Source organism: Camarhynchus parvulus, chromosome 19, assembly GCF_901933205.1.
Source record: "Camarhynchus parvulus chromosome 19, STF_HiC, whole genome shotgun sequence".
Lineage (NCBI taxonomy): Eukaryota > Metazoa > Chordata > Aves > Passeriformes > Thraupidae > Camarhynchus > Camarhynchus parvulus.
This window is the reverse complement of record NC_044589.1, coordinates 956,902-981,217: the sequence shown is the minus strand read 5'-3', so window position 1 is coordinate 981,217 and position 24,316 is coordinate 956,902. Positions and strand designations below refer to the sequence as shown.

At 52.7% G+C, this 24,316-nt stretch overlaps 1 protein-coding gene across 2 annotated transcripts in view; it reads left to right on the top strand.

Moving 5' to 3' along the window:
• The window catches only part of STX1A (syntaxin 1A), a 69,334-nt gene that overhangs the window by 41,290 nt on the left and 3,728 nt on the right, over window positions 1-24,316 (top strand). For both annotated transcript variants that reach the window (XR_004061278.1, XM_030962674.1), the window contains exons 4-7: window positions 12,766-12,840; window positions 18,266-18,339; window positions 19,862-19,970; window positions 24,139-24,212. Coding sequence is in view for 1 of the 2 variants with exons in the window: in XM_030962674.1 (XP_030818534.1) it covers window positions 12,766-12,840; window positions 18,266-18,339; window positions 19,862-19,970; window positions 24,139-24,212 (332 nt within the window). In the remaining variant the exon portion in view is untranslated. The remainder of the gene's footprint in view (window positions 1-12,765; window positions 12,841-18,265; window positions 18,340-19,861; window positions 19,971-24,138; window positions 24,213-24,316) is intronic.

Below are 24,316 nucleotides of genomic sequence, written 5' to 3'. Positions count from 1 at the left end.
GACCAGCCTCTGAACCCCCCACTGGATGGAAGGTGGTCACTGATATGGATGGAGCAGCTGGGGATGATGTCCTATCAGCTGTGAGCAGCAGAAAAATGGGGAAAAAATGAAAAAAATCAATTTTTAATGATTGAAATAATTTGTCATGTGAAAAATCCAAATTCTTGTGACGTAAACAGGCTTTGCTTAGTTCCTGGTGGGGTCTTCCTGCAGCCAGCTGCTCTGGCAGCTCAGCTGTGGGCAGTGCTGCTGCTGCCTTGCTCCATCCCTAGCAAGAGGACCATAACCCCATGGTCCCCCAGCACTGGTGTTCCTATTTCCAGTTTCCAATACAGTAGGAGACCAACGTGGGGTCCCTGAAGGCCCCAGGTTCTCTGGTTGGTCTCAAGCCCCACCTGGAGTTTTATGCAGCAATTGTGGCTTGGTGGGACCTGGGACTTGGAAAACTTTCCTTCCTTCTGTGTGCCTGGGGCTCCTCATGAACATTGCAGGATGAATGGAAGTGGAAAATCCCTTCCTGATTTGCATACAGGCAAATTGCACCCAGCAGGGCTGGAGAGGACAGCCCCACGTGGCTGCCCCTGTGCCCTGAGCTGCTCTGGGCTCAGCTCCTGCTGGGGTGGGATGTTCCTGGTGGAGAGATGTTCCTGCTGGGGTGGGATGTTCCTGGTGGAGAGATGTTCCTGCTGGGGTGGGATGTTCCTGGTGGGGATGTTCCTGGTGGGGAGATGTTCCTGCTGGTGGGATGTGCTCTCTGACCTGGTCCTCCACAGGTAAATGTGGAGGGGTCAAAGGCCTGGAGCCCCTCTGCTCTGGAGACAGGCTGGGAGAGCTGGGGGTGTTCAGCCTGGAAATGAGAAGGCTCTGGGGAGAGCCTAGAGCCCCTTCCAGCCTGAAGGGGGCTTGAAAAAAGAGGGAGAAAGTAACATTTTACATGCAAATGGTGACAGAACAAGGGAGAACAGTTTTAATCTAAAAGAGGGGAGATTAGATTAGATTAGATTAGATTAGATTAGATTAGATTAGATTAGATTAGATTAGATTAGATATTAAGAAGTAGTTCTTGCCTGTGAGGGAGGTGAGGCCCTGGCAGAGGTTGCCCAGAGGAGCTGTGGCTGCCCCTGGATCCCTGGAAGTGTCCAGGGCCAGGCTGGATGTGGCACCCTGGGATGGCAGGAGGTGTCCCTGCCCTTGGGTTGGACTGGATCCCCTTTGCAGGTCCCTCCCATCCCAAACCCATCGCTGATGCTGTGATTCCCTGAAGGGCTGAGCAGGCTCCTGCTGCTCTGCTGAGCTGCTCTGCTCTGGCACGGGCTCCCCTCTGCTGGGATGTGCAGATCCTGCTGTGCCTGATGGAAGGGGCTTGGCAGGGCAGCTTTCCCTGTGTGGGCTGGTTCCATGTCCTCCTCCAGGACAGCTCTGGGGAGTTCCCCACCTCCCCAGGCTGGGGCAGGCTGGCAAAGCCCCCCTTCCCTCAGCAGCCTGTGAGGGCAGTGCAGGGCAGTGGGCTCCACAGCATGGGTGGTGGTGCTGATCTGTCTGGGAGCCTTCTCCTCCTGCATCCCCACTGCCTCCCCCTGCCTCTGCTGCCTGTGTCAGAGCTCTGCCCTTGGCAGAGACCAAAATAGCTCCCACAGAGCTGCTGAAATGTCAGGGTGGAGCAGGCAGAGCCACAGTGCTGCCACAGCGCTGCTGTGTGTGCAGTGGGACAGTGCCCTGTGCTGTGAGCATGGGGCACACATCCACGGCTGTGTTAAACCCATCAGTGGCTCCATCCCTGTCCTGGGCAGCTGTGCCAGGGCTTCACAGGCCTTTTAGGAACAAATATTCCCCAATATCCAACCTAAATCTCTCCTGGCACAACTTAAGGCCATTTCCTCTTGTCCTGTCCCTTGTTCCCTGGGAGCTGAGCCTGACCCTCACCTGGCTGTCCCCTCCTGTCAGGGAGTTGTAGAAAGCAAGAAGGTCCCTCCTGAACCTCCTTTTCTCCAGTCTGAGCCGCTCCAGCTACCTCAACCTCTCCTGGTGCTCTAGACACTCCCCCAGCCCTTTAAAGTCTTTCTGGTTATGAGATGCCTAAAAACTGCACCCAGGATTGGAGGGAATGGGGAAGGCAAAAAATGGCAAAGGAAGGAATCTGGAGAATGATTTGGCAGAGGAGAGTGAATTGCAGAGTGTGAAGATGGAGCCATAATTAAAGGAGACAGACAACTTGAGAGGGGGGAGGAGGGTTTGGGGGGAGCTGCAGGGATGTGGGGCTGGGACAGGGTGGGAGAGCAGGCTGAGGGGAGCACCAGGAGATAGCACACAGAAATATTGCCTGTGCAAGAGCTGGGCAGGCTGAGTGAGTCCTTGGCAGTTGTTCTGTGCAGTGCCAGCCCTGCATCCATCCTGTTCCCCCCTCCCATCCAGCCCAGGCCATCCTTGCACTGTTCTGCAGGAATTTGTAGCGTCTCTGTTATTTTCTGTTCATTCCAGTTGTGTGATTTCATCTTTCTCGTTAAAGACCTGCTCGGGTTTTCTCCCTCCTCCCTCCCCCATCAGAAGTCACCTGCCCTGCAAGGAGCAAGGACACTGGGGGAAAACTGGGGTGGGGAAGAGGGAAGAAAGCGAGGTTGAGTGGTGTGCTTGCTTTTGGGATTCCCTGTCCCCTCCTCTGCTGGATGGAGGAGATTTCCCCTGCAGTGAATTGCTGAGATTCCCCTGCAGTGAATTGCTGAGATTTCCCCTGCAGTGAATTCCTGAGATTTCCCTGCAGTGAATTCCTGAGATTTCCCCTGCAGTGAATTCCTGAGCTGGGGAGGAGGCGCTGATGATGATGACACAGCAGTGACGGTGACACAGCAGTGACGCTGCGCTGCCGCCGGGCTGGGGAGGAGAGGGAGCTGCAGCGAGCGTGCCAGGGAGCACGTCGGCTCTGCCAGGCACTGCTGGGCACTGCCATGGCTGGGGGGCAGCGCACATGGCACACAGCTCCCACACCCCTCCAGAGCACTGGGAGCCCTGGCATGGGGCTCACATGGCACACAGATTCCCATGGCACACAGCTCCCCCAGTGCATGTGGCTCCCATGGCACACAGATTCCATGGCACACAGCTCCCCCAGTGCATGTGGCTCCCATGGCACACAGATTCCCATGGCACACATCTCCCACAGCACACAGCTCCTCCGGCACACAGTTCCTGTGACACACAGCTCTTGTGGCACACAGCCCGCCCCTGTGGCACGCAGCTCCTCTGGCACACAGCTCCCAATGCATGTGGCTCCCATGGCACAGGGCTCCCACAGCACACGGCTCCTCTGGCTCACAGCTCCTGTGGCACACAGCTCCCAGTGCATATGGCTCCAATTTCACGCAGCTGCCATGGCACACAGCTCTTGTGGCACACATCTCCCATGGCACACAGCTCCTCCAGCACACATCTCCCATGGCACACAGCTCCCGTGGCACACATGGCATGTGACTCCCATGGCACACAGTTCCCATGGCACACATCTCCTGTGACACACAAATCCCATGGCACACATCTCCCAGGGCACACAGCACCCACATGGCATGTGACTCCCATGGCACACATTTCCCATGGCACACAGCTCCCATGGCACACATGGCATGTGATTCCCGTGGCACACAGCCCCCAAGCAGCACCTGGAAGGTGCAGGGTGGATGGATGGGGAGGTTCTGGGCACAGCTCTGTGCTGGGGGGACTGGTCAGAGGCTGCCCAACCTGCTGGAGGAGGGAGGTCCCCAGGCAGTGGCAGGTGTGTTCCCCTGCTCCAGAGCTACATCAGAACAAGTTGTTTCTGATTTTGGTGAATTAACAAGCAAAAGGTGGAGGCAGTGAGTCAGCCTTGGGATGGGGATCATGGAAGAGGGCCCAGCACATGTAACTCACATGCAGGCTCAGAGCTGGCTCACTCCTGTGCTTGGAGCTGGGTGTGCAGGTGGGTATGGATGGACCAAACCCTGCCTTGCTGCTGCCACTGTCTGCAAAAAATGTTGGGCTGGACATCAGGAGGAAATGTTGTGCCATGAGGGTGGGCAGGCCCTGGCACAGGGTGCCCAGAGCAGCTGTGGCTGCCCCAGCCCTGGAAATGCTCCAGGCCAGGTTGGATGGGCCTTGGAGCAGCCTGGGACAGTGGAAGGTGTCCCTGCCATGGCAGGGGGTTGCAATGAGATGAGCTTTAAGGTCCCTTCCAGCCCAAACCACCCTGCAAGTCCATGGCTATATGAAAAGATCCTTGAACAAGTACCCAGCACTGTGAGGTGGATTTTTTTCCCCTTTTTGACCTTTCCCTGAGAATGAGCCATTGAATCTCTCAAATTTACAGGGCACCCTGAGGGTTATACCTTCCTTCCAACTCAGAATTTTGGGCTATCCCATTTCCTTGGGTTAGTGGAGTCTGAAGAAGCTGCCAGACAAGCACTGCAGGTGACAGTGGCTGCAGGTGACAGTGGCTGCAGGATGTCCTTAAAGCCCTTCCTAGCTACTGTGACCTGCCTGTGTGCTGTCCTTACTGAGATCTGACAATTTCAATGAAAAAACAGTTCCCTGCACTTCAGTCAGTGTTAAAAAACATAAATAATGCTCTTTTTATATTTTGGGGGTTTTTAAGTTGTTTTTTTTTATTATAATTTTATTTTAGCTGGGGTTCTTTATGTGTTTGGTTGGTTTTTGTTTTGTTTTTTAAGGGAAAAAATCTGGGTCTGGCACATTCAGGTGTCTGCATTCTTTGTGGGTGCATTTTGAGTCTTTATTTCACACTCAGTGCTTTGGGTACCAACTGCAGCATCTCAAGGGCACTCCCAGCTGAAGCTCTGGGAGGTAGGACTACTTCTGGTCAGTTTTTTTCTGCCAGTGCTATAAAAAGTTTTCAGCCAGAGGTAATACTTGCTCTTTATCATGGAAATATGCAACTCTAAAAATAACCTTCCCACAATTCCCCAGCTGGCTTCCTTCCTGTACAAAGCCCCGTGTCTGTCTGTCCAAGTGGGCTCACTGAGTGTCACCTTGTGCAGGGGTGGAGGACTTTCCTCCCTGCTGAGTCCTTCCATCAGGCCCTCCCTCCATCCCATCCTTTGGGATGCTCAGTCATAGGGCCCCTCATGGGCACAGATCACTCTCTCATCTGGAACAATTTAATCCAGCATTTGGGCAGAGTCTGATTTTGGGAGGAGCTGTGGGATGTCCTGGGAGCTGGGGAGGGTCTCAGGATACTGAAGCAGAGGAATAAAGCTGCCCAAAAGCAGGAGAGCCTCAGGGAGGTGAACCAGGCCAAAAACAAGGTCCTGATCTGGGCTGGGGCAATCCCCAGGGCCAGGACAGACTGGGGGATGGATGGATGGATGGATGGATGGATGGATGGATGGATGGATGGATGGATGGATGGATGGATGGATGGATGGATGGATGGATGGATGGATGGATGGATGGATGGATGGATGGATGGATGGATGGATGAAGGGGGTGGATGAAGGGGTGGATGGATGGAGTGGTGCATGGATGGATGGATGCATGGATGGATGCATGGATGGATGCATGGATGCATGGATGCATGGATGCAGAAAAGGACTGGAGGATTCTGGGGAGTGACAAATGGGGTTTGACCCAGCCATGGGCACTGGCAGCACAGAAAGCCAGGTGTCTCCTGGGCTCACCCTCAGCAGTGAGGGCAGCAGGACAGGGAGGGGATGTTCCCCCTCTGCTCTGCTCTGAGACACCCTGGAGCTGCCCCCAGCTCTGTCCCAGCACAGGACAATGGTGTTGAACTGAGGTTGGACATGTAGGAAAAATGTCAGACCAAGAGGGGCTGGCACAGGTTGCCAGAGCAGCTGTGGTTGCCCCATCCAGCCTGGAAGTGTTTAAGGCCACATTGGACTGGGCTTGGAGCAACCTGGTCCAGTGGAAGGTGTCCCAGCCCATGGCAGGGGGTTGTACTGGATGATCTTTGCGGCTCACTTCCAACCAAACCACCCTGTGAGTCCATGATCCTGTGATTAAAGCTTGGGCCAAAAAGGAATAATTTAATTGCTCCAGAAATCTCTGTTTACGAGACCAGTTCAAACCCTACAGAACTGCAATTGCTTGTTTGTGATCCCACATTCAGCCTAGCTTGTGTTCCTCAGACCTGGAAGAAAGATTTGTTTGGATGAAGTGTGAAATATCTTTGTCACAGCCTGGGAGAAGGACCCTTCAAGGGCAGGACCCTTCAGTAGCAGGGTCACTCGATCATCTGGATGGTCCTGTCTTGCTCCTTGATATCAAGTGTTCACAGAGTAAATTTAAAGCACTTTATCCTCCCTGCTGGCCTCAGTGTTTCTTACCTCTTCTCTGTACCTCCTACTCCTGGAGTTTCACTTGCCATGGATTTACGTTTGCCTGTGTTCTCCCATGGGTGGTGAGGGGGAGAATATTTTCCCACCTTCTCCCAGTGTCACAGAAACTGGAGCTGGGACTCACAGGGAGCCAGAAAACCACCAGCAGTGGCCTGAAGGACAAGCTGAAGTTTTCTTGAGATGCTTACAGAAGAGCAGAATCTCTCAATCATTTTGGTGCAGTAGTAAAGGAAAATGGGAGAATAATGCAGAAAGGACACAAACATATGGGAAACACTTCCCTTTTTTTGGGAAATACATTATTTATCTTTTGCTGAATAAATTCCAACATTCCAGCAGTAAATCAGTTTGTTGCTAAACAGTTGATACCAAAAATAGGCACTGCTGGATTCAGTCTGCCTGAAGGTATTGATTGGGAAGTTTTCCAGGAGCTGAGTAAGATGGTGCCTTTGCCATTAGTGTTGATTTCCAATAATTTCTGGCATACCTAGTGGACACTGGGAGCTTGGGAGGTAGAAGAGCATTGATTCTAAAGAGAGAGGGAATGAGCTGGGTAATTATTGACTGATTAAACTGACCTTGCTTCTGAGTAAAATAGTGGAGTATTCAAAGTGGGGTTCGATTGGGAGAGCTAAGAAAGGTAAGACGATGAGAGCAGTCAGTGTTGTAAAAATAGAGCTGAGGAGCTTTAGTTGGTACCTGTGCCCTCAGTGTCTGTGGGCATCTCAAGTGCCCTGTGTCCATCCTGGAGCTGCCAAGGGTTGGTGTGTGGGAGAGTGGGAGCAGGCAGTGGAGGGATTGGGTTCTGTAGTGCTGTCCTGGAGCTAACAGGATGAATGGAAGGAGAGCCATAGGGAAGGCAGGAGAAGGCCATGGGCAGGGAAGGAGTGTTTGCTCATCAGCCAGCTGATTGCTCCAGGAGGGCAACTTTGGGGCTGATGCTGCAGGGCTGAGAAGCTCTGACAGATGGGCACATTTGCAGCTGGTGGGAGCAGCCATCCACAGCCCTTTTCTTGCATGAATTTTGCTGGTTTATTTGGGTGCCCCTGCTGAGGGTGGGATGCAGGGGCTGAGCAGTTCTCTCCTGTCCTCCTCTGCCTGCTCCCTATTCTGTCATACCTGCTGCAAATGGTTGTGTTGGTCAGAGTTGAAAAAAATTCTAGAAAATTAGGAAGGGGTTGAGTCAGCATCTGATGCTTTTGTTCTTGTTTCCCACAGCTTGAATCAATAAGTTGCAATGTGAAACTCTGAGCTCTGTTTCCAAGAATAAATGTCAGCCTTTGGGAACTGAAGGACTGCACAGAGGTCACTGATGTCCCAAATTTCTTTTGGCAAATGGGACTTCAGCTAGAAAGTCCTTCTCCACAGAGCTGCTCTCCATCCATCCATCCATCCATCCATCCATCCATCCATCCATCCATCCATCCATCCATCCATCCATCCATCCATCCATCCATCCATCCATCCATCCATCCATCCATCCATCCATCCATCCCCCAGTCTGTGCTGGCCCTGGAGATTGCCCTGACCCAGGTACAGGACCTTTCTAGCCAATCTCATCTTTAGTGGCTTTTAAAACAGATTTCATTTGCGTTGCTTTAAGGCCATGAAACACTATGGAAGATGTTTGTGACAACTCCATAGACTTCCTAGGAAGGATTCCTTACTATTTGTTCCCAGAGATCAGATCCTTGTGAGGCTTTCAGTTCTGTGCTTCCTCTTTGCATTCACCTTTAAAAAATATCCAACATTCCTTAAATGAAAGTTCCTAGATAAACAAGAAAGCTTTATTTGTTTAAAATTTTCTTCAAGAAACTGTTCACACAATCTTCTTTCATTTTTTATTGAAAGAGCTAAATCTTTGCCAAAAAGATCCTTCCAGCTTTGCCAGGTAACTCAGCTGGGAATTAGCTTGGAATTGCACTTTTCTCAATGATGTTTGTTGGTTATTGTCAGTAAAGACTTGAAGGTAGCCGAAGTGAAATTTCTTAATGCCAGCAAAGAGTCAAGGGCTGAGCACCTTGTAAGCAAAGTCACTGTCACCATGATGTCCAGAGAGATCGAGTGACAGTACCTGTGAAGGGTGGAGGTCTGTGCCTGCCAGCACCTGCCTGCTCCTGCCTGCCCTTTCCTGCTCCTTCCTGCTCTGCCTGCTCCTGCCTGTTCCTGCCTATTCCTGCCTGTTCCTGCCTTTCCTGCCTGCTCCTGCCTGCTCCTGCCTATTCCTGCCTGCTCCTGCCTGCTCCTGCCTGCTCTGCCTGCTCCTGCCTATTCCTGCCTGTTCCTGCCTATTCCTGCCTGCTCCTGCCTGCTCTGCCTGCTCCTGCCTATTCCTGCCTGCTCCTGCCTGCTCCTGCCTGCTCCTGCCCTGCCTTTCCTGCCTGTCCTGCCTGCCCTGCCTGCTCTGTGCTCCTGCCTTGCTCCTGCTCCTGCCTGCTCCTGCCTGCTCTGCCTGCTCCTGCCTGCTCCTGCCTGCCTGCCTGCTCCTGCCTGCTCCTGCCTGCTCCTGCCTGCTCTGCCTGCCCTGCCTGCTCTGCCTGCTCCTGCCTGCTCCTGCCTGCTCCTGCCTATTCCTGCCTGCTCTGCCTGCTCCTGCCTGCCTATTCCTGCCTGTTCCTGCCTATTCCTGCCTCCTGCCTGCTCCTGCCTGCTCCTGCCTATTCCTGCCTGCTCCTGCCTGCTCCTGCCTGCTCTGCCTGCTCCTGCCTGCTCCTGCCTGCTTTCCTGCCTGCTCCTGCCTGGCCTGCCTGCTCCTACCTGTCCGCCGCTCGCCTTTCTGCCTTTCCGCTCCGCCGCCTGCTCTGCCGCTCCTGCCTGCTCCTGCCTGCTCCTGCCCTATTCCTGCCTGCTCCTGCCTGCTCCTGCCTGCTCTGCCTGCTCCTGCCTGCTCCTGCCTGCTCCTGCCTGTTCCTGCCTGCCCTGCCTGCCTGCTCCTGCCTGCTCCTATCTGCTTTTGCCTTCCCGTTCCTGCCTGCCTGCAGTGTCACCAGCCTGGGCTGAGTGTCTGCTCTCTGTCAGACAGGGGCCTCATTAGCTGTTGGCAGAGGCAGGAGGAAGAGTTTGTGCCCTGCCTGCACCCCTGCCTGCTCCCTGCACCACCTGGGCTCCCTCCCAGGCAGGGCACAGCAGGCCCTGGGGGCTCCTGGGAAAAACTCGAACTTGACCAAAAGCTCCTCAAACAACGCTCGACCAAAGACTCCTCCCTCCCAGCAGAGACTGGGGACACGTGGCCATGGGCATGGACATCTCTGCTCTCAGTGCTAGTGGGAATGGGGAGGACATCCTGGCTGAGCTATGGGATGTGGGGAGCTTGGCTCATGCTCTGGAACATCCCATGTGCCCCCTCAGTGCCCCTCTGGCATGAAGGGCTGCTGGCCCTGGCACGGCAGTGTTGTGGTACTCCAGCTTCCCGTGGCTGTGTGTCCCTGGCTGGGAATGGTTAAATAATCTCAGTGAGTCACTTAAACAGACACTGTGCATGTGAAAATAATTGTCTGGGCAGCCTGTGCCTGCCAGGCCGCCAAGTAATCCTCACACGGCCTGTGACTCAAATCCAGCCAGAAGGAGTGTTCTTCATGCTGCTCAGTTGGAAATGTTTTGAGGGAAGGCATCCAGCCCTATCCCTGTCCCCTCCTTCCACCAGTGGGGTCCTGTGGCCCTTGCTGCCTCCCTGAGTGGCCTGCACAGGCTGTGCTCTGACCTTGTCCTGTGTGTCCTCAGTGGCAGCTTCACAGCAGCGTGTCACAGCTCATAATGGACCTTCAAGACCATCTCATATCTCATCTCATCTCATATCTCATCTCATCCCCCTGCCATGGGCAGGGACACCTTCCACTATCCCAGGCTGGTCAAGCCCTGTCCAACCTGGCCTTGAACACTCCAGGGATCCAGGGGCAGCCACAGCTGCTCTGGGCACCTGTGCCAGGGCCTCAGTACCCTCACAGGGAGAAATCTCTTCCCAATATCCCATCTATCCCTGCCCTCTGTCAGTGGGAAGCCATTCCCTGTGTCCTGTCCCTCCATCCCTTGTCCCAAGTCCCTCTCCAGCTCTCCTGTCTCCATTAGACACTGGAAGGGACTCTTGAGACCTTCTCTTGTCCAGGCTGAGCACCCCCAGCTCTCCCAGCCTGGCTCCAGAGGGGGCTCCAGCCCTCAGAGCATCTCTGTGGCCTCCTCTGCACTTGCTCCAGTAGCTCCACATCCTTCCTGGCCTGGGACTCCAGAGCTGGAAGCAGGTCTGCAGGTGAGGTCTCGGAGCAGGAGAGAGGGGGGATCCCTCAGCCTGAACTGACAGGAGAAGGGAAAGCTCATGGCAGTGAGTTATGAGAAATTGTTCAGTAGAATTGAAGGTGGATATGGGTGGGAAGGACCTTGGAGGCCCCTGGCCAGTCCCCTCCAGCCTTCACCCAGCCTTGTGCAGAACATCCATAGGGACAGACATCCCACAGACATCCCACAGACATCCCTCAGCCTCTCTGCATCTGGTATTTGGCCACCATCATGGATGTTTTTCTTCTCAATATCTAATTTTCATTTTGCTTGCCCCAGCACTGCTTGTCCTCTCCCTGTGCACCCCCAAGCTTCAGTAGGAAGCTGATTGTCACCTCCAGGGACCAGCAGGACACCTGGCCCCAGGTTCTCTCCACCCTCCTGCAGGGTGGTCTCAGACAGGTGTAGGGACCCCCTTGGCTCTCCTTATCCCAGGTGAGCAATCCCAGCTCCCAGCCCATCCCTGTGCCCATGGCCTCTTGTCTCCTCTTGTCTCCTCTTGTCTCCTCTTGTCTCCTCTTGTCTCCTGTACTCCTGGTCCTGTCTGCTTACCCAGCCTGGATGGTTGCAGGGAGTTACTCAGCCCAGGCTGGTTTATTTCTTTATTAAGAAATAATTTTTAATTCCTTATTATTACAGTTTTTAATTTCTTATTATAACAGTTTCTTATTTTTATTACTTTCCTATTATTGGAAATTTTTATATTTCCTATAAATTCTTTCAAGTAATTTCTTCACATTACCATTTCTTATTATTTCTTTATTTCTTATTATCTCTTTATTTCTTATTATTACAAGTTTTTTTTAAGAATGGGAAAAAAATTAGTCACTTAAATGAGAATTTAAACTGCAAGTGTCCTATTCCTGCCACTGCATTTGTGCCTGTTCTACAGCAAATATCCTGGGGTAAAGAACTTCACAAATGTGTTCCTTCTCTCCTTTTCCCAATAGTGCTGAAGCTTGTAGCTCAGGGATGGGGATGCTTATAGCTGCCAGAATGATAGGACCTTCCCCCAGAACATTCCCATCATCAGGGCAGCTGGCATCAGAACCATTGACATGAGTCAGTCAATATGCCTCAGCTCTATTAAACTAAGTTTTATTTAATTAAGTCTTGATCTCATCAAAATCAAGAGGGAGTGCTGGGGTGGCAGCAGGGAGAGCTGCACTGGCAGACCCCAGGGGGGTCACAATGATCTGGGTTTGGGGTTGTGCCCCTGCTCCAGCCCTGCTGCTGCTCCAGGGGCTCTGGCAGTTCCTGAAGCACAGATTGCTGAGGGGCACGGCTGCAAATCCTGGCTCCTTTCAGGACAGGCTGGTTTCTGGGAGAGGAACCTGGATGTGATCACAGAGTCACAGGGATTGAAGGGGATTTGAAAGATTCCATCCCCTGCCCTGGCAGGGACACCTCCCACTGTCCCAGGTGCTCCCAGCCCTGTCCAGCCTGGCCTTGGGCACAGCCAGGGATCCAGGGGCAGCCCCAGCTGCTCTGGGCACCCTGTGCCAGGGCTCACCACCCTCACGGTCTGACATTTCCTCCCCATGTCTAACCTGACCTCATTCTTGTATTCCTGTTCAATTTAACTCTTGTGTTAGGGCCCCAGAGCTGGAAGCAGCTGGAGGTCTCAGGAGTGTGAGGAGTGTCCAGGATGGAGCATGGGGTGGTGGAAGTGTTCCCACCTAGATTGTGAGAGTGCTCCGAGTCTGGGGGTGGAAGTTTTCCCAGTCTGAATTGTGGGAGCACTCCCAGTCTGGGGATGCAAGTGCTCCCAGTCTGGGGGTGGAAATTTTCCCAGCCTGGATTGTGGGAGTGCTCCCAGTCTGGGAATTGGGAGTGTTCCCAGTCTGGATGTGGGAGTGCTCCCAGTCTGGGGGTGGGAGTGCTCCCAGTCTGGATGTGGGAGAGCTCCCAGTCTGGATGGGGAAATTATCCCAGTCTGGATTGGGGGAGTAGTCCCAGTCTGGAGATGGAAATTTTCCCAGCCTGGATTGTGGGAGTGCTCCCAGTCTGGGAATTGGGAGTGTTTTCAGTCAGGGGTTGGAAATCCTTCCACTTAGGGGGTTGAAGGGCTCCCAGCCCTGGTCTCTACCCTCTGCAGGGCAGCAGATTTCAGTGGTGGCTGCAGCACACCCATGTTTGCTCTTTGCTCTCTCCGCAGAAACGAAAGAGGAGCTGGAGGAGCTGATGTCTGACATCAAGAAGACGGCGAACAAAGTGCGCTCCAAACTAAAGAGTGAGTGGTGACAAACTGAACTAAACTAAACTAAACTAAACTAAACTAAACTAAAGAGCCTGGCATGGAGCTCTGGCTCTGCATGGAGCACTCTTGTTCCAGGCTGGAAATACTCCCAAGGATCAGCATCACCTTCCCTCCCTGCTGTACCCTCCAGATGCTTTTGTTTGCCCTTTGTGAATTTGCCCCCTCGTGCCTCGTTCCCAGAATGGGATTGAGGGAGTGGGGCCAGGAGCAGCTGGTGGGCTCTGAGTGAGTCCTGTGCCACCCCTCTGGCAGGGCTTGGAGCCTGGGCAAACCCCCAGCTTGGCCAAAGGTTCTGTTCGGGTCTGGGTGGGTGAGGAGGTGCTGCTGTGGGATGTGCTGCAGGATGTGACCCTCAATTTCCACTATTGGAGGAGTCAGTCAGTCTCTGAGGTGTGAGAACAAGGTGGTGTCAACCCGCTGATGGTCAGGGTTGTGCTGGAGCACTCAGACAACCCAGAATTCCAAGACTGAGCCCCAGGGGACTGAGGGAGTCCAAGAGGATGGCTTGAGACAGGAGGCAGGTCACCCCTGGCACCTTGAATTTGCCTGTGGTGGTCTTGGACATCAGTCTGGGGTTTTGGTCAGGTCCACTGGTGCAGAGGACCTGGCTGTGTCTGAGGGGTAGGAGAGGAGCTGGTGGTTCCCCCAAGGCAGCAGTGTCCTCACTAATCCCAGGGTTTTGTGGGAGTCTGGCAGTCCTGGAGGACTCAGATATGACCAGAGCCCTGTATTTGGTCGCCCCTGGTGTGGCCATGTCCCATGTGTGGGCCAGGAGACCTGTACTCCTTGTTCCCATGCTCCCTCTGTCCTCCTAACACAGAAGGAGCCAGAAAGGAGAGCCAGGAATATCTTATCTATTCCACAGTCCAGGGGATCCATTCTTATGGCCCTGGACACACTGGATCCCTGGTGATAGGGTTTGGCCTTGAGAAAACAAAAATCCTTTTCCATAAGTGTGTTGTTCAGTGTTTTTTAAGGGACTTTGAAAGCCTGAAGGATTGCAGGACAGGCTCCTGTTTCCTGCTTCCAGAAAAGCCTCTCTGCTGTCATGTTTACCTGGAGCAGCAGATGACTGGTGCTTGTGCTGTGTCCCAAATTGCCTCCTGGCCAGCATGATCAATGACAGAAAACAGTCAGGGCTGATCAAAAACAACAGCTGCTGACAACAAACTGACTTCTTCAGGCCAGACATTACTCATGCAGGGGCTAATTCTGACTGCTAGCTTCTTGGGAAAATGGGATTTTATTAGTTATCAGAAATGCCCAGTGTTTGCCAATACCATGCCATGGGAATGGGGAGTGCTCTGTGTGGGTGTGCAGGAGGCCCAGGGACTGATGAAATGCACTGAGCTGTGCTGGGGGTGAGCCCTGCTGCAGGAGGAACCTGCCCTGTGCTGGGCTGGAGGGACTGATCGAGGATGGAGAGTGCTGGGGACAGCTGAGCTCTGAGAGCTGTGGGATACCAGTGTTGGGAATGAGGTCTTCAGCCAGATTCCAGGGATGCCATTCTGGCTGCTTGCCAAGAGGCTTATCAGTGTGCTGTCTTGGTTTGGAAAGACAGGAGTCTGCTAAGGAAGGCAGGAGCCTCCCCTGAAATGGAGAATGTAAACCCTCCCCACCCCTCCGAATTGCTCTAATTTTAAATTAAGGGGCTCTCAGGCAAAAATATGGGAGCAGGAAATAACAGTTCTTTAATAGGGAAGAAAAAAAAAGAATAAAATAAACAATGCAGTCCACTAGAACAACACTGACAGAGTCAGAACCCAACCTGACACCCTGTGGGTCAGGATGTTGGTGGCAGTCCGATTGAAAATGTGGCTGCAGTCCTCTGAAGTATCAGGTGTGGTTCTGTTGGAGCAAGGAGGATCTGTAGAGAAGGATGTAGTCTTTCCTTTGGAGATCCAGTGGAGGAAAAAGCAGCTGCTGTTCCTTGGGGAATCCCGTGGAGAAAAGCCATGCTGGAGTTTCAGAATCCCAGATTATATCCGGGTAGCAATGCTTGGCTCCTCCCTCTGGGCTCACATCTCCCAGTGGGATGTTATAGTTCTTATCAGTCATGCAGTGACATTCAATAGTCTGTTATCAGCAATGTCCCCTCCCGAGGGAGGTGTGATTGTGGTCACTCAAAGAGAGAGATAAGGCAAACTGCCCACTTGACAAGGTAATCAGCCATACAGATGGTAATGGAAAGCATCTTGCATGCAATCTTTGACACTGCCCACCCAGGGATGCCAAGATCTTGGGAGGTTGCAGTTTATCACAGCCCCGAGACAGGTGAACAGTCTCTGGTTTGGCCCGCACGTTCAGAGAATGACTCGGAGTTCTTCAGTTTTCGGTCTCAGAGTTGTTTATTGTTTCTTATCTGTAAAAATTTTTCTCCTGCCCAGCCGAGGTCCGCTCAGCAGGACAGACAGAGGCACTCTGCCTGCCCCCGAGGCGGTGTTATGTCTTTTTACTACAAACTACATATACAATGTTTACAATAACTTCCCAATACCTATCATTTATGTTAGACAGTGAGCTTCTATTCTAAACCAATCCCAAAGTGCCAACATCACAGCAGAAGATGGAGGTAGAGAAGAAGAAGAAAGGCTGGACATGCCCAAGTCCCTCCATCTTGTCCCCAAAACCCCTGTTCTAAAAACCCCAAAATCTACTTTTTCACCTAGTGATAATTTTATTATTACACTGCTTAAACTTCTGTGGCTTTCAGGTCTTCATACAAAGCTGGTAATTTGCTCCGCAGGTCATAATCAAACCCACAGGTGTTCTGGGCTGTGTGCGAGGGTCTCTGAGCCCCCTGGCAGGGTCCCAGCAACTCTGGACACCCAGAGGGATGTCCTGAGTTCCAACATGCCACCAGCTCACCTGGCTGGTTCAGGTGGAGGTGTGTGTCCCTGCGCACTGGCCAGACTGCTGATGACAGCTTTCTTCCAAGTTTTATAATCCCCTGAAATCAAATCTTTGAGTTAGTATGTCCTGAGCTGGCCCTGAGGAGCAGGTTTCATAGGATCCTGGAATGATGGGATGGTTTGAGTGGGAACAGGCCTTAAAGGTAATCTCATTTCATCCCCTGCCATGGGCAGGGACACCTCCCACTACTCCAGGCTGCTGCAAGCCCTGTCTAACCTGGCCTGGGGCACTGCCAGGGATGGGGCAGGATTGCTGGTCCTGCTCTGTGCCAGCCCTGCAGTGTGACAGTGTTCACAGGGGTCCCAGGATGAGGGAAGATGAGGATCTGACTCCATGTTTCAGAAGGCTTGATTTATTATTTTATGATATATATTATATTAAAAGTATATTAAAGAATAGAAGAAAGGATTTCATCAGAAGGCTAGCTAAGAATAGAAAAGGAACGGAATGAGTAACAAAGGCTTGTGGCTGGGACAGAGGCCGAGCCAGCTGACTGTGATTGGCCATTAATTAGAAATAACCACATGAGACCAATCACAGATGCACCTGTTGCATTCCACAGCAGCAGATAATCATTGTTTACATTTTGTTCCTGAGGCCTCTCAGCTTCTCAGGAGGAAAAATCCTAAGGAAAGGATTTTTCATAAAAGATGTCTGCGACACTGCAGCCCACAGCACCGTGGGACATGGCCCTGCTCCTCCCTGCCATGGCCCTCAGGCTTTGGGTAGTGAGGGCTTCATGTCAATTACCTTCCTAATTAAAGGGGCAGATCCCTGTGCTGCTCCATAGCTGCCCAGCACTCCTGCCACCATGGTGAGTCCTCCCTGTGCCACTCCAGGCACATGGAGGAGCTGCTGAGTTTTGGTTCCCTGCAGGAGTTTTGAGGTTTGGTATTTTGCAGAGCCACTTCAGCTCTGGATTTTCTCCTTCTGCCTCTCTGATGGAAACAGCTCTCCAGTTTGTTTGAATGCTGGCAGTCAGACCTAAGCACAACATTGATTTTGTGTGGAAATCCTGGCTCAGCAGCCTGGGGGTGACAGTGCTGCCCTTTCAGCCCCAAATCACAGCCAGGGGCCAGGCACCAGGTGCTTTGCAGTCATGGAACAGAGCTTTGCTGCCAGGCTGAACGCTGGAGTCAGGGTTTGGGAAGTGCCCAGCACCAGCTGCCCCTTGATCCAGTGTTCCACAGTCCCTTTGGCAAGCAATCCCTTCCCTTTGGTTAAGCACTGGAGCAGCCACTCTGGCAAAGTGGTGGAGTCACCATCCCTGGAAGTGCTCCAAAAATGAGCACATGTCCCATTTGGCAGAGTGGCTTCATGGGCTTGAGGTAATCAGTGGAAGGTTGGATTTGATTATTTTGGAGGTCTTTTACAGCCTGAGTGATTCAGTGGTTGTTCTCCAAAGAGCACAAACTATTGGAATAATTACCATTATAGCCAGACAGGACGTGCCTGAGCTTGTCTGGCCCTCAGGCTGAACCAAATAGTGGCAACTGTGGTGTTTCACCCACAGACACTTTGGGCTGGCTGGTGTGTGGTGTTTCACCCCACAGACACTTTTGGCTGGCTGGTGTGTGGTGTTTCACCCCACAGACACTTTTGGGCTGGCTGGTGTGTGTGTGTTTCACCCCACAGACACTTTGGGCTGGCTGGTGTGTGGTGTTTCACCCCACAGACACTTTTGGCTGGCTGGTGTGTGGTGTTTCACCCCACAGACACTTTTGGCTGACTGGTGTGTGGTGTTTACCCAAGACACTTTTGGTGGCTGGTGTGTGGTGTTTCACCCCACAGACACTTTTGGCTGGCTGGGTGTGTGGTGTTTCACCCCACAGACACTTTGGGCTGGCTGGGTGGTGTGTGGTGTTTCACCCCACAGACACTTTTGGCTGGCTGGTGTGTGGTGTTTCACCCACAGACACTTTGGGCTGGCTGGGTGCTGCAGCTGGGCACTGCAGACAAGTCCAGGCCTGCAGGAGCTCTGGTGGTGCTGGGATGGAGCTTCCCCCCATACCAGGGGCTGCTCCTCAGGTTTCCCTGTGTGGAGAAGCTTTAAGGCGATGGTGAAGGAAAGGAGTCGGTTCTGATGGAGGGTTTGGATCCAGAGCTTTATTCTGGCCCACAGGCCTCTGAATGCAGCCCCAGCTCCAACAGAACTCCCTGAGCCCGTGGCTGCTGCTCCTTTGAACCCCGGGGAGAGGGGCAGGGAAGGGGCAGGGAGCCACCAAGCAGGGACAGGAGGGGAGGGACAAAGGGACAGAGGACACCTGGATGGCCCAATGCCCCCCAGGGGTACAGGGCATCCTTTGGATCTGCCAATCACTCAGTGCCCTTCTGGAATGCCAGGACTGACAGGCAGTGCTGGGAGGGGAAAGGAGAGGTGACTGACACACCTGGGAGGGAATCTTCAGGGGAGGGACCTGAGGTTCTGAGGTAAACCCTGAAATCACACCAAAACAACAAACTAATGTGTCCTTGTGCCCTTCAGGCATCGAGCAGAGCATCGAACAAGAGGAGGGGCTGAACAGGTCATCGGCCGACCTGCGGATAAGGAAAACTCAGGTGAGCCTCTGACGGGGAGGGGAGGGTGCAAGGGGCAGCTCAGGGGTCCCAGAAGTGCTGGAGAGGAGGCCTGTGCAGAGGGATAGAACATAAGAAAATAAAGATAGTGTAGAAAGTGATCTCACCCCTAAGGAGCTGCAGCTGGGCCAATTAGCAAAGATTAGGAGCAGGCCTGACTTTAACAGGCCGCAGCTGTGACCAGTGAGAAGAAGATGCTATAAAAGAGTGGGGTGGCTGGGTGAGAAGGGAGCTGGAGTTTGTTGACTGCTTTGTGAGGAAGAAAGTCAGTGCTCTGAGGAGATGCCCATGAGAAAACACCAAGAAGGTGTGAAGCTATTGTGATAGGAGACAGCAGTATGGAACCCCTGCAATAAGATGACAACAGGCCTGTGCTTGGCTATGGAGTGGATTTCTCTGCCTGGAGCTCTGTTCTCCTGCCCAGCCATGCAGAGCTGGTGTGTAATTTCTGCTTCCTGGTGCTGCTTTGGTGAGAGAGCACCTGGTGGAGTGCAGCCATTGCTCCAGCCTGGAATCTGTCCTTGCATCACTGCAGAGCAGTCTGGGAGGTGTGGGTGAACACAAAGCATCTCAGAGCCTTGTTCTGCAACCAGGGATGTGTTTTAGCAAACCATTAAAGGGATAAAGGCAACAGGGGCAGCCAGTGCTGCTCTTTATCAGCTGGGCTGGGATCCAGATGTAGATCTGTGGCTCTCACAGGGGGTTATGCACAGGCTGAGAAACCCAAACTCCCTCAGTCAGGGAGTTGGGAAGTTTTCTTGCAATCTGGGCAATTCTTAGCATTTCCCTGAGTACAGGGGACACCTCTTGGCCAGGGTACAGAGCCCTGAGGTGGGCAATGTGACACTGCTCCACTGTGGAGCTTTGGCTTCTGACTTGGCTGGTCCCTGAGCTCCTGCAGTGTTTGTCTCCCCAGTATCCAGAGGGATGTTTCAGAAGGCTGATTTATTATTTTATTATATATATTATATTAAAAGAAAATTATATATTATAGAAGAATAAAAGAATTCTATTGAAATGATAGATTATAAAAGAATAGAATATATAATACATATATACTATATAAGAATAATATATAGAATATATAACACATATGTTATATATTATGATTCTGTTGAAATAATATATTATAAAAGAATAGAATATATAATATATTAGAATAACATATATATTGTATATTATGATTCTATTGAAATGATATATTATAAAAGAATAGAAGAAAGGATTTCATCAGAAGACTAGCAAGGAAAGGAATGATAATAAAATCTTGTGACTGACCAGACAGTCTGAGCCAGCTGGGCTGTGATTGGCCATTAATTAGAAACAACTCACATGGACCAATCACAGATGCACCTGTTGCATTCCACAGCAGCAGATAATCATTGTTTACATTTCGTTCCTGAGGCCTCTCAGCTTCTCAGGAGAAAAGATCCCTAGCAAAAGGATTTTTCATGAAACATGTCTGTGGCACTCTGAGCCTGCTGTCCCCTTGTGTCCCCCCCAGCACTCCACGCTGTCCCGCAAGTTCGTGGAGGTGATGTCGGAGTACAACGCCACGCAGACCGACTACCGGGAGCGCTGCAAGGGCCGGATCCAGAGGCAGCTGGAGATCAGTGAGTAACCAACCCTGCCATGGGGCACAGGGCCCTGTGTGCCACGGCCTGAACACTCCCAGTGGAGCAGAGCTGCTCCCTGTCTCGGTTTGGAAAGACAGGAGTCTGCTAAGGAAGGCAGGAGCCTCCCCTGGAATGGAAAATGTGCACCCTCCCCACCCCTCCAAATTGCTGTAAATTTTAAATTAAGGGGCTCTCAGGCAAAAAATATGGGAGCAGGAAATAACAGTTCTTTAATAGGGAAGAAAAAATTAAAAGGATAAAATAAACAATGCAGTAAACCAAAACAGCACTGACAGAGTCAGAACCCAGCCTGACACCCTGTGGGTCAGGGTGTTGGCAGCAATCCCATTGGAATTGTGGCTGCAGCCCTCCTGCAGTGTCAGGGGTGGTTCTGCTGGAGCAGGGATCCTGGAGAAAGGTGCAGTCTCTGCCTCTGAAGATCCAGGGGAAGAGGCAGCTGCTGTTCCTCTGGGAAATCCAGCAGAGAAGCCGTGCTGGTGTTCCAGAATCTCCAGATTATATCCAGGTAGCAATGCTTGGCTCCTCCCTCTGGGCTCACATCTCCCAGTGGGATGCTGTAGTTCTTATCAGCCATGCAGGGACATTCAATAGCTGTTATCAGCAGGTGTCCCCTGAGGGAGGAGTGAATGTGATCATTCAGAGAAAGGGAAGTTTATTTTCTGACTCCAACATTTATAGTTTTCCAGAAATGACAGTGGATTGGAGGGTGACAGTGCCACCTCTCCAATGACACTGTACAAACCAACAGTCCATCAAATTTCTCCTCCTCCATAAAAGAATGCAAAACAATGAGTTATTTACAGAAAGTGTGTGAGAAAGTTCGCTACAAGAATGTCAACATCAGAAGGCTTAGAAAATCTTAAAAAATCAGGGCGACACTCCCACAGCTGGGCAGAGCTCCTGGGATGCACAGGAGCCCCTGGGAGTGGCTGGAACACAGCTCCTGTGGGGTGGGACCTTGAGTTCCTGTGGCAAAGTGCTTCCAGCAAATTACACCCCAAAATGCTGCAGAGAGAGCACGGGGATCACAAGGAGAGGGATTCCTTCTGTGTTTGCAGCTAATTTTTAATTCAAAGAAGCTCACAGGAATTCCTGATTCCTGTGTGTGCTTGTCCTTCCTCGGGGTGCTCTTCTTCATGGATGAACTTAGCTAAACATGGAAACAGGGAAGGGAATTCTTGGGATGGGAGCACTCCCTTCTCCTGACTTGTGTCTATAAGTGTTGAAAAGCCAGCTCCAGGCAGAGGATCCCAGCCTGGGGAAGGTGCCTTGTCCTCAGTGTGAGCCCCAGCTGTGGCTCTGCAGGTGCTTGTGCAGGGATGCTGCTGGGAGCAGGGATGCTGCCAGCCCAGGGGTGCTGCCAGCCTGGAGAGCCCAGCTGAGCCCTCATTTGGCCATGGACCATTGGACTCCTTCAGCCCTGAGCTGCTTCCCTATTTATAGGCATCTGCATGCAGGATTGGACAGACTGCCATCCAGTGTCAGCTGGGCTCTGGCACTGAGCTGTGGCACCAGAGGCTTCCCTGGGAGCTTCCCCCACACCCTGGCAGGGCTGCTCCTGCCCCATGCCCTGGGAGCTGGTCACTAGGGATGGTCACTCTGTCCAGCTGAGCATTACAGGGCCTTTACTGTGCTTTGAAGTCTCCTCAGTGGTTTCACATTCACCTGTCCCAGAGTTTGCAGTGACCTGGGCATTGTCTCTCTCTGTTCTCTCCTTGCCACCTTTAGGGCTGAGTTTGCTCCTCCTTCTTCTCTTGTTGGCAGAGCTGCTTCTCCCCAAGAAACTTTAATTGCTGGAGATGCCAAGTAAGAGGCAGGTGTACTCTGGAGCTCTCTAGGGAGGCACAGGTCCAATGCTCAGGATTTTCCAGTGTTTCACCAAATTTTGGGGCAGGAGTGTTCCCCCAGGCTCTTCTCCCTCGGTGCTGCCTTGCAGTGGCTCCATCCTTTCACTGCCATTTCTGGCTGTGCCAGGGCCCTGTGGGAATGGGAGCAGCAGATCAGGCAGGTACCCAGGACACTTAGAGCTGATTTTAGTGCTGTGCAGGAGCTGATGACAGGCCAGGAAGCCAAACCATGGAGCCCAGTTATGAGGCAGTGGCTTTCCTGGGAGGTCCTCTGAGGTCCTGCAGGTTGGTTATGTTAAACAATTGGTGATTGTTTGGCAGGTGCTGTGCTGGTGGTGTGGGTGAGATGCAGCCTCCATGCCCCAGGCTTGGCTCAGCATTAAAGCAAGTTCTTCCTGAGCAGCTGTGCCAGGCCAGCAGTGCCTGCCCAGCTGTTAATCCATGGGATTTGCTCTCATCCTTCACCTCAGTGCTGCTTTTACCTGTGCTCTGCATTAGGGCAGTGAGGCAGCAGGAGGGAGAGGATGAGGATGTGATTCCCACATCCCATCCCACCTCTGCCCATCAGGGATGTGGCATCTCCTGTCTCAAGAGCTGGCATTTGGCAGAGCAAGCTGCTCTCCATGGACAGCAGCTGGGCAGTGACTGCTCAGAGCTGGGCACATCCACAGGAGGGTTTAGAAATTTGTGCTGCTTGGTCCCTTGTTCTCCTTTCCTGGGAGCAGGGCAGGGTCAGCCCAGAGCGAGGAGCCAACAGCAAGAAAAGCTGGCAAGGCTTGTGGTGGATCATCCGTGGTGGGAGTGGTGCTCTGTCACTCTAAAACATGTAGTGGTGTGTAGAAATGAGCTGGGGACCCTTCTCCTCTGGGGGCCCTTCTCTGGGGCCCCCTCTCAGAGCTGGGGAAGGTGGGAGCTTGACTGATCCTGAAATCTATGAGTACACAGTGGCAAAGCTCAGCCTCACATGCATCTGTGAACCCCCTCAGGTTGTTTTTGGGACTCCAACCAGCAGCTTCTCAGGGCTTTGGGGTCACTACCAGGTCGTGGTTGTCTAGACCAGCCTCACACAGAGCTCCAGCCTCTGCCCATGTGTCAGAGCTGTGCTGGGCTCTGCCCTGTTTCCCCACTCTGAGGTGCCCTGGACCCATCCTGGAGGATGCTGTTGTCCTTTTCAGTGCCACAGGCCGCAGGGGCATGTCACAGGGGAGCATCTGCAGGCCCCAGCCCTGCTCTGCAGGTTTTGGTTCCCTCAGGCTTGGGGGAGTCACTTCATCAGCTGTTCCTGCCTGCCTGCCCTGCTCACACCAGTGGGTGTCACCTGCCCTGTCCCAGGTGACCTGCTCACCCTCCCCATCCCACTGGGCAGCCCCCAGTGTCCTGCCCAGCATCTCCATCTGTCTGGCTGTAACTCCATGTGTCCCTCATGGCTGTTAGCCCAGGAAATTCACTGCACTTAATGCAGAGATCAGTGCCACCCATGGAGGCATCAGAATCTCTCTCTGCATGGGGTGGGGAAGGGAAGGAACCACATTTTTCTCCAGGTGTGGGTGAATTGTTTTTAGAGGAGCCATGGGGCTGGAGGCCCCCAGAGACATGGAGGGGGCAGGACAGAGCCTGGCTTCTGGTGGTTGGATGTGGATGCTATGGGACAGAGAGAGAGAAACAGCAAGTGTTTATCACAGCAGCTTGTGAGAACTTTTAGGGAGTTGTAAGGATGTGATAACTTGTTAAGTGTAAACAATTTGCAGGTGGTGTTTTTTTACTTCATTTTTCTGCGTTTTTTCAAGGATGATGTATGAGAAAAGCGTTTCTTCTTTCTCTGAGGTTTCGAGAATGCGAATCCCAGAAATATTCTTGGGAAGTTGTGCCTTGCTTGTTGTGCCATGGCTACAGCAGCAGGGCCAGAACCTGGGCAGGGCAGCTGAGCCCAGTGTCCTTCATGGCATTGGGGACAGGGTTTGTCCAGAGCACACCTGCCTGTGGCTCCTTCCCCATCTCTGCTCCTTCACAGACACTGGGTGCTGCTGCTGTCCCTCAGCACTGCTCCCTGCTCTGCAGGAATGCTCATTGTGCCCAGGAGGGCATTCCTGTGTGAGCTCAGCCAAGCTGGCAGCTTGACGCCCTTAACATGAGGTGTGTCAGAGCCAGGCTGTGAGAGGGCAGCCCCCAAACTGCCCCGTGTGCTCCTGGGGCTGAAAGCTTTGCTCTGTTCCACTCGTGGGGGAATTTCCTCGGAGCCTGTGGGACCCGTGGTGGGTTCAGGGGGCTCCTGGCTGACCTGTGTTGTGTGGTTGCAGCTGGCAGGACCACCACCAGCGAGGAGCTGGAGGACATGCTGGAGAGCGGCAACCCGGCCATCTTCTCCTCTGGGGTAAGCTCTGCCACAGCTGAGCCAGCCCCCAGCACCAGGGATGCTGCTGGGTGTGCTGCCACAGTGGCCTCAGTATGAGAAATGAACACAGCCCATGCAGGAGG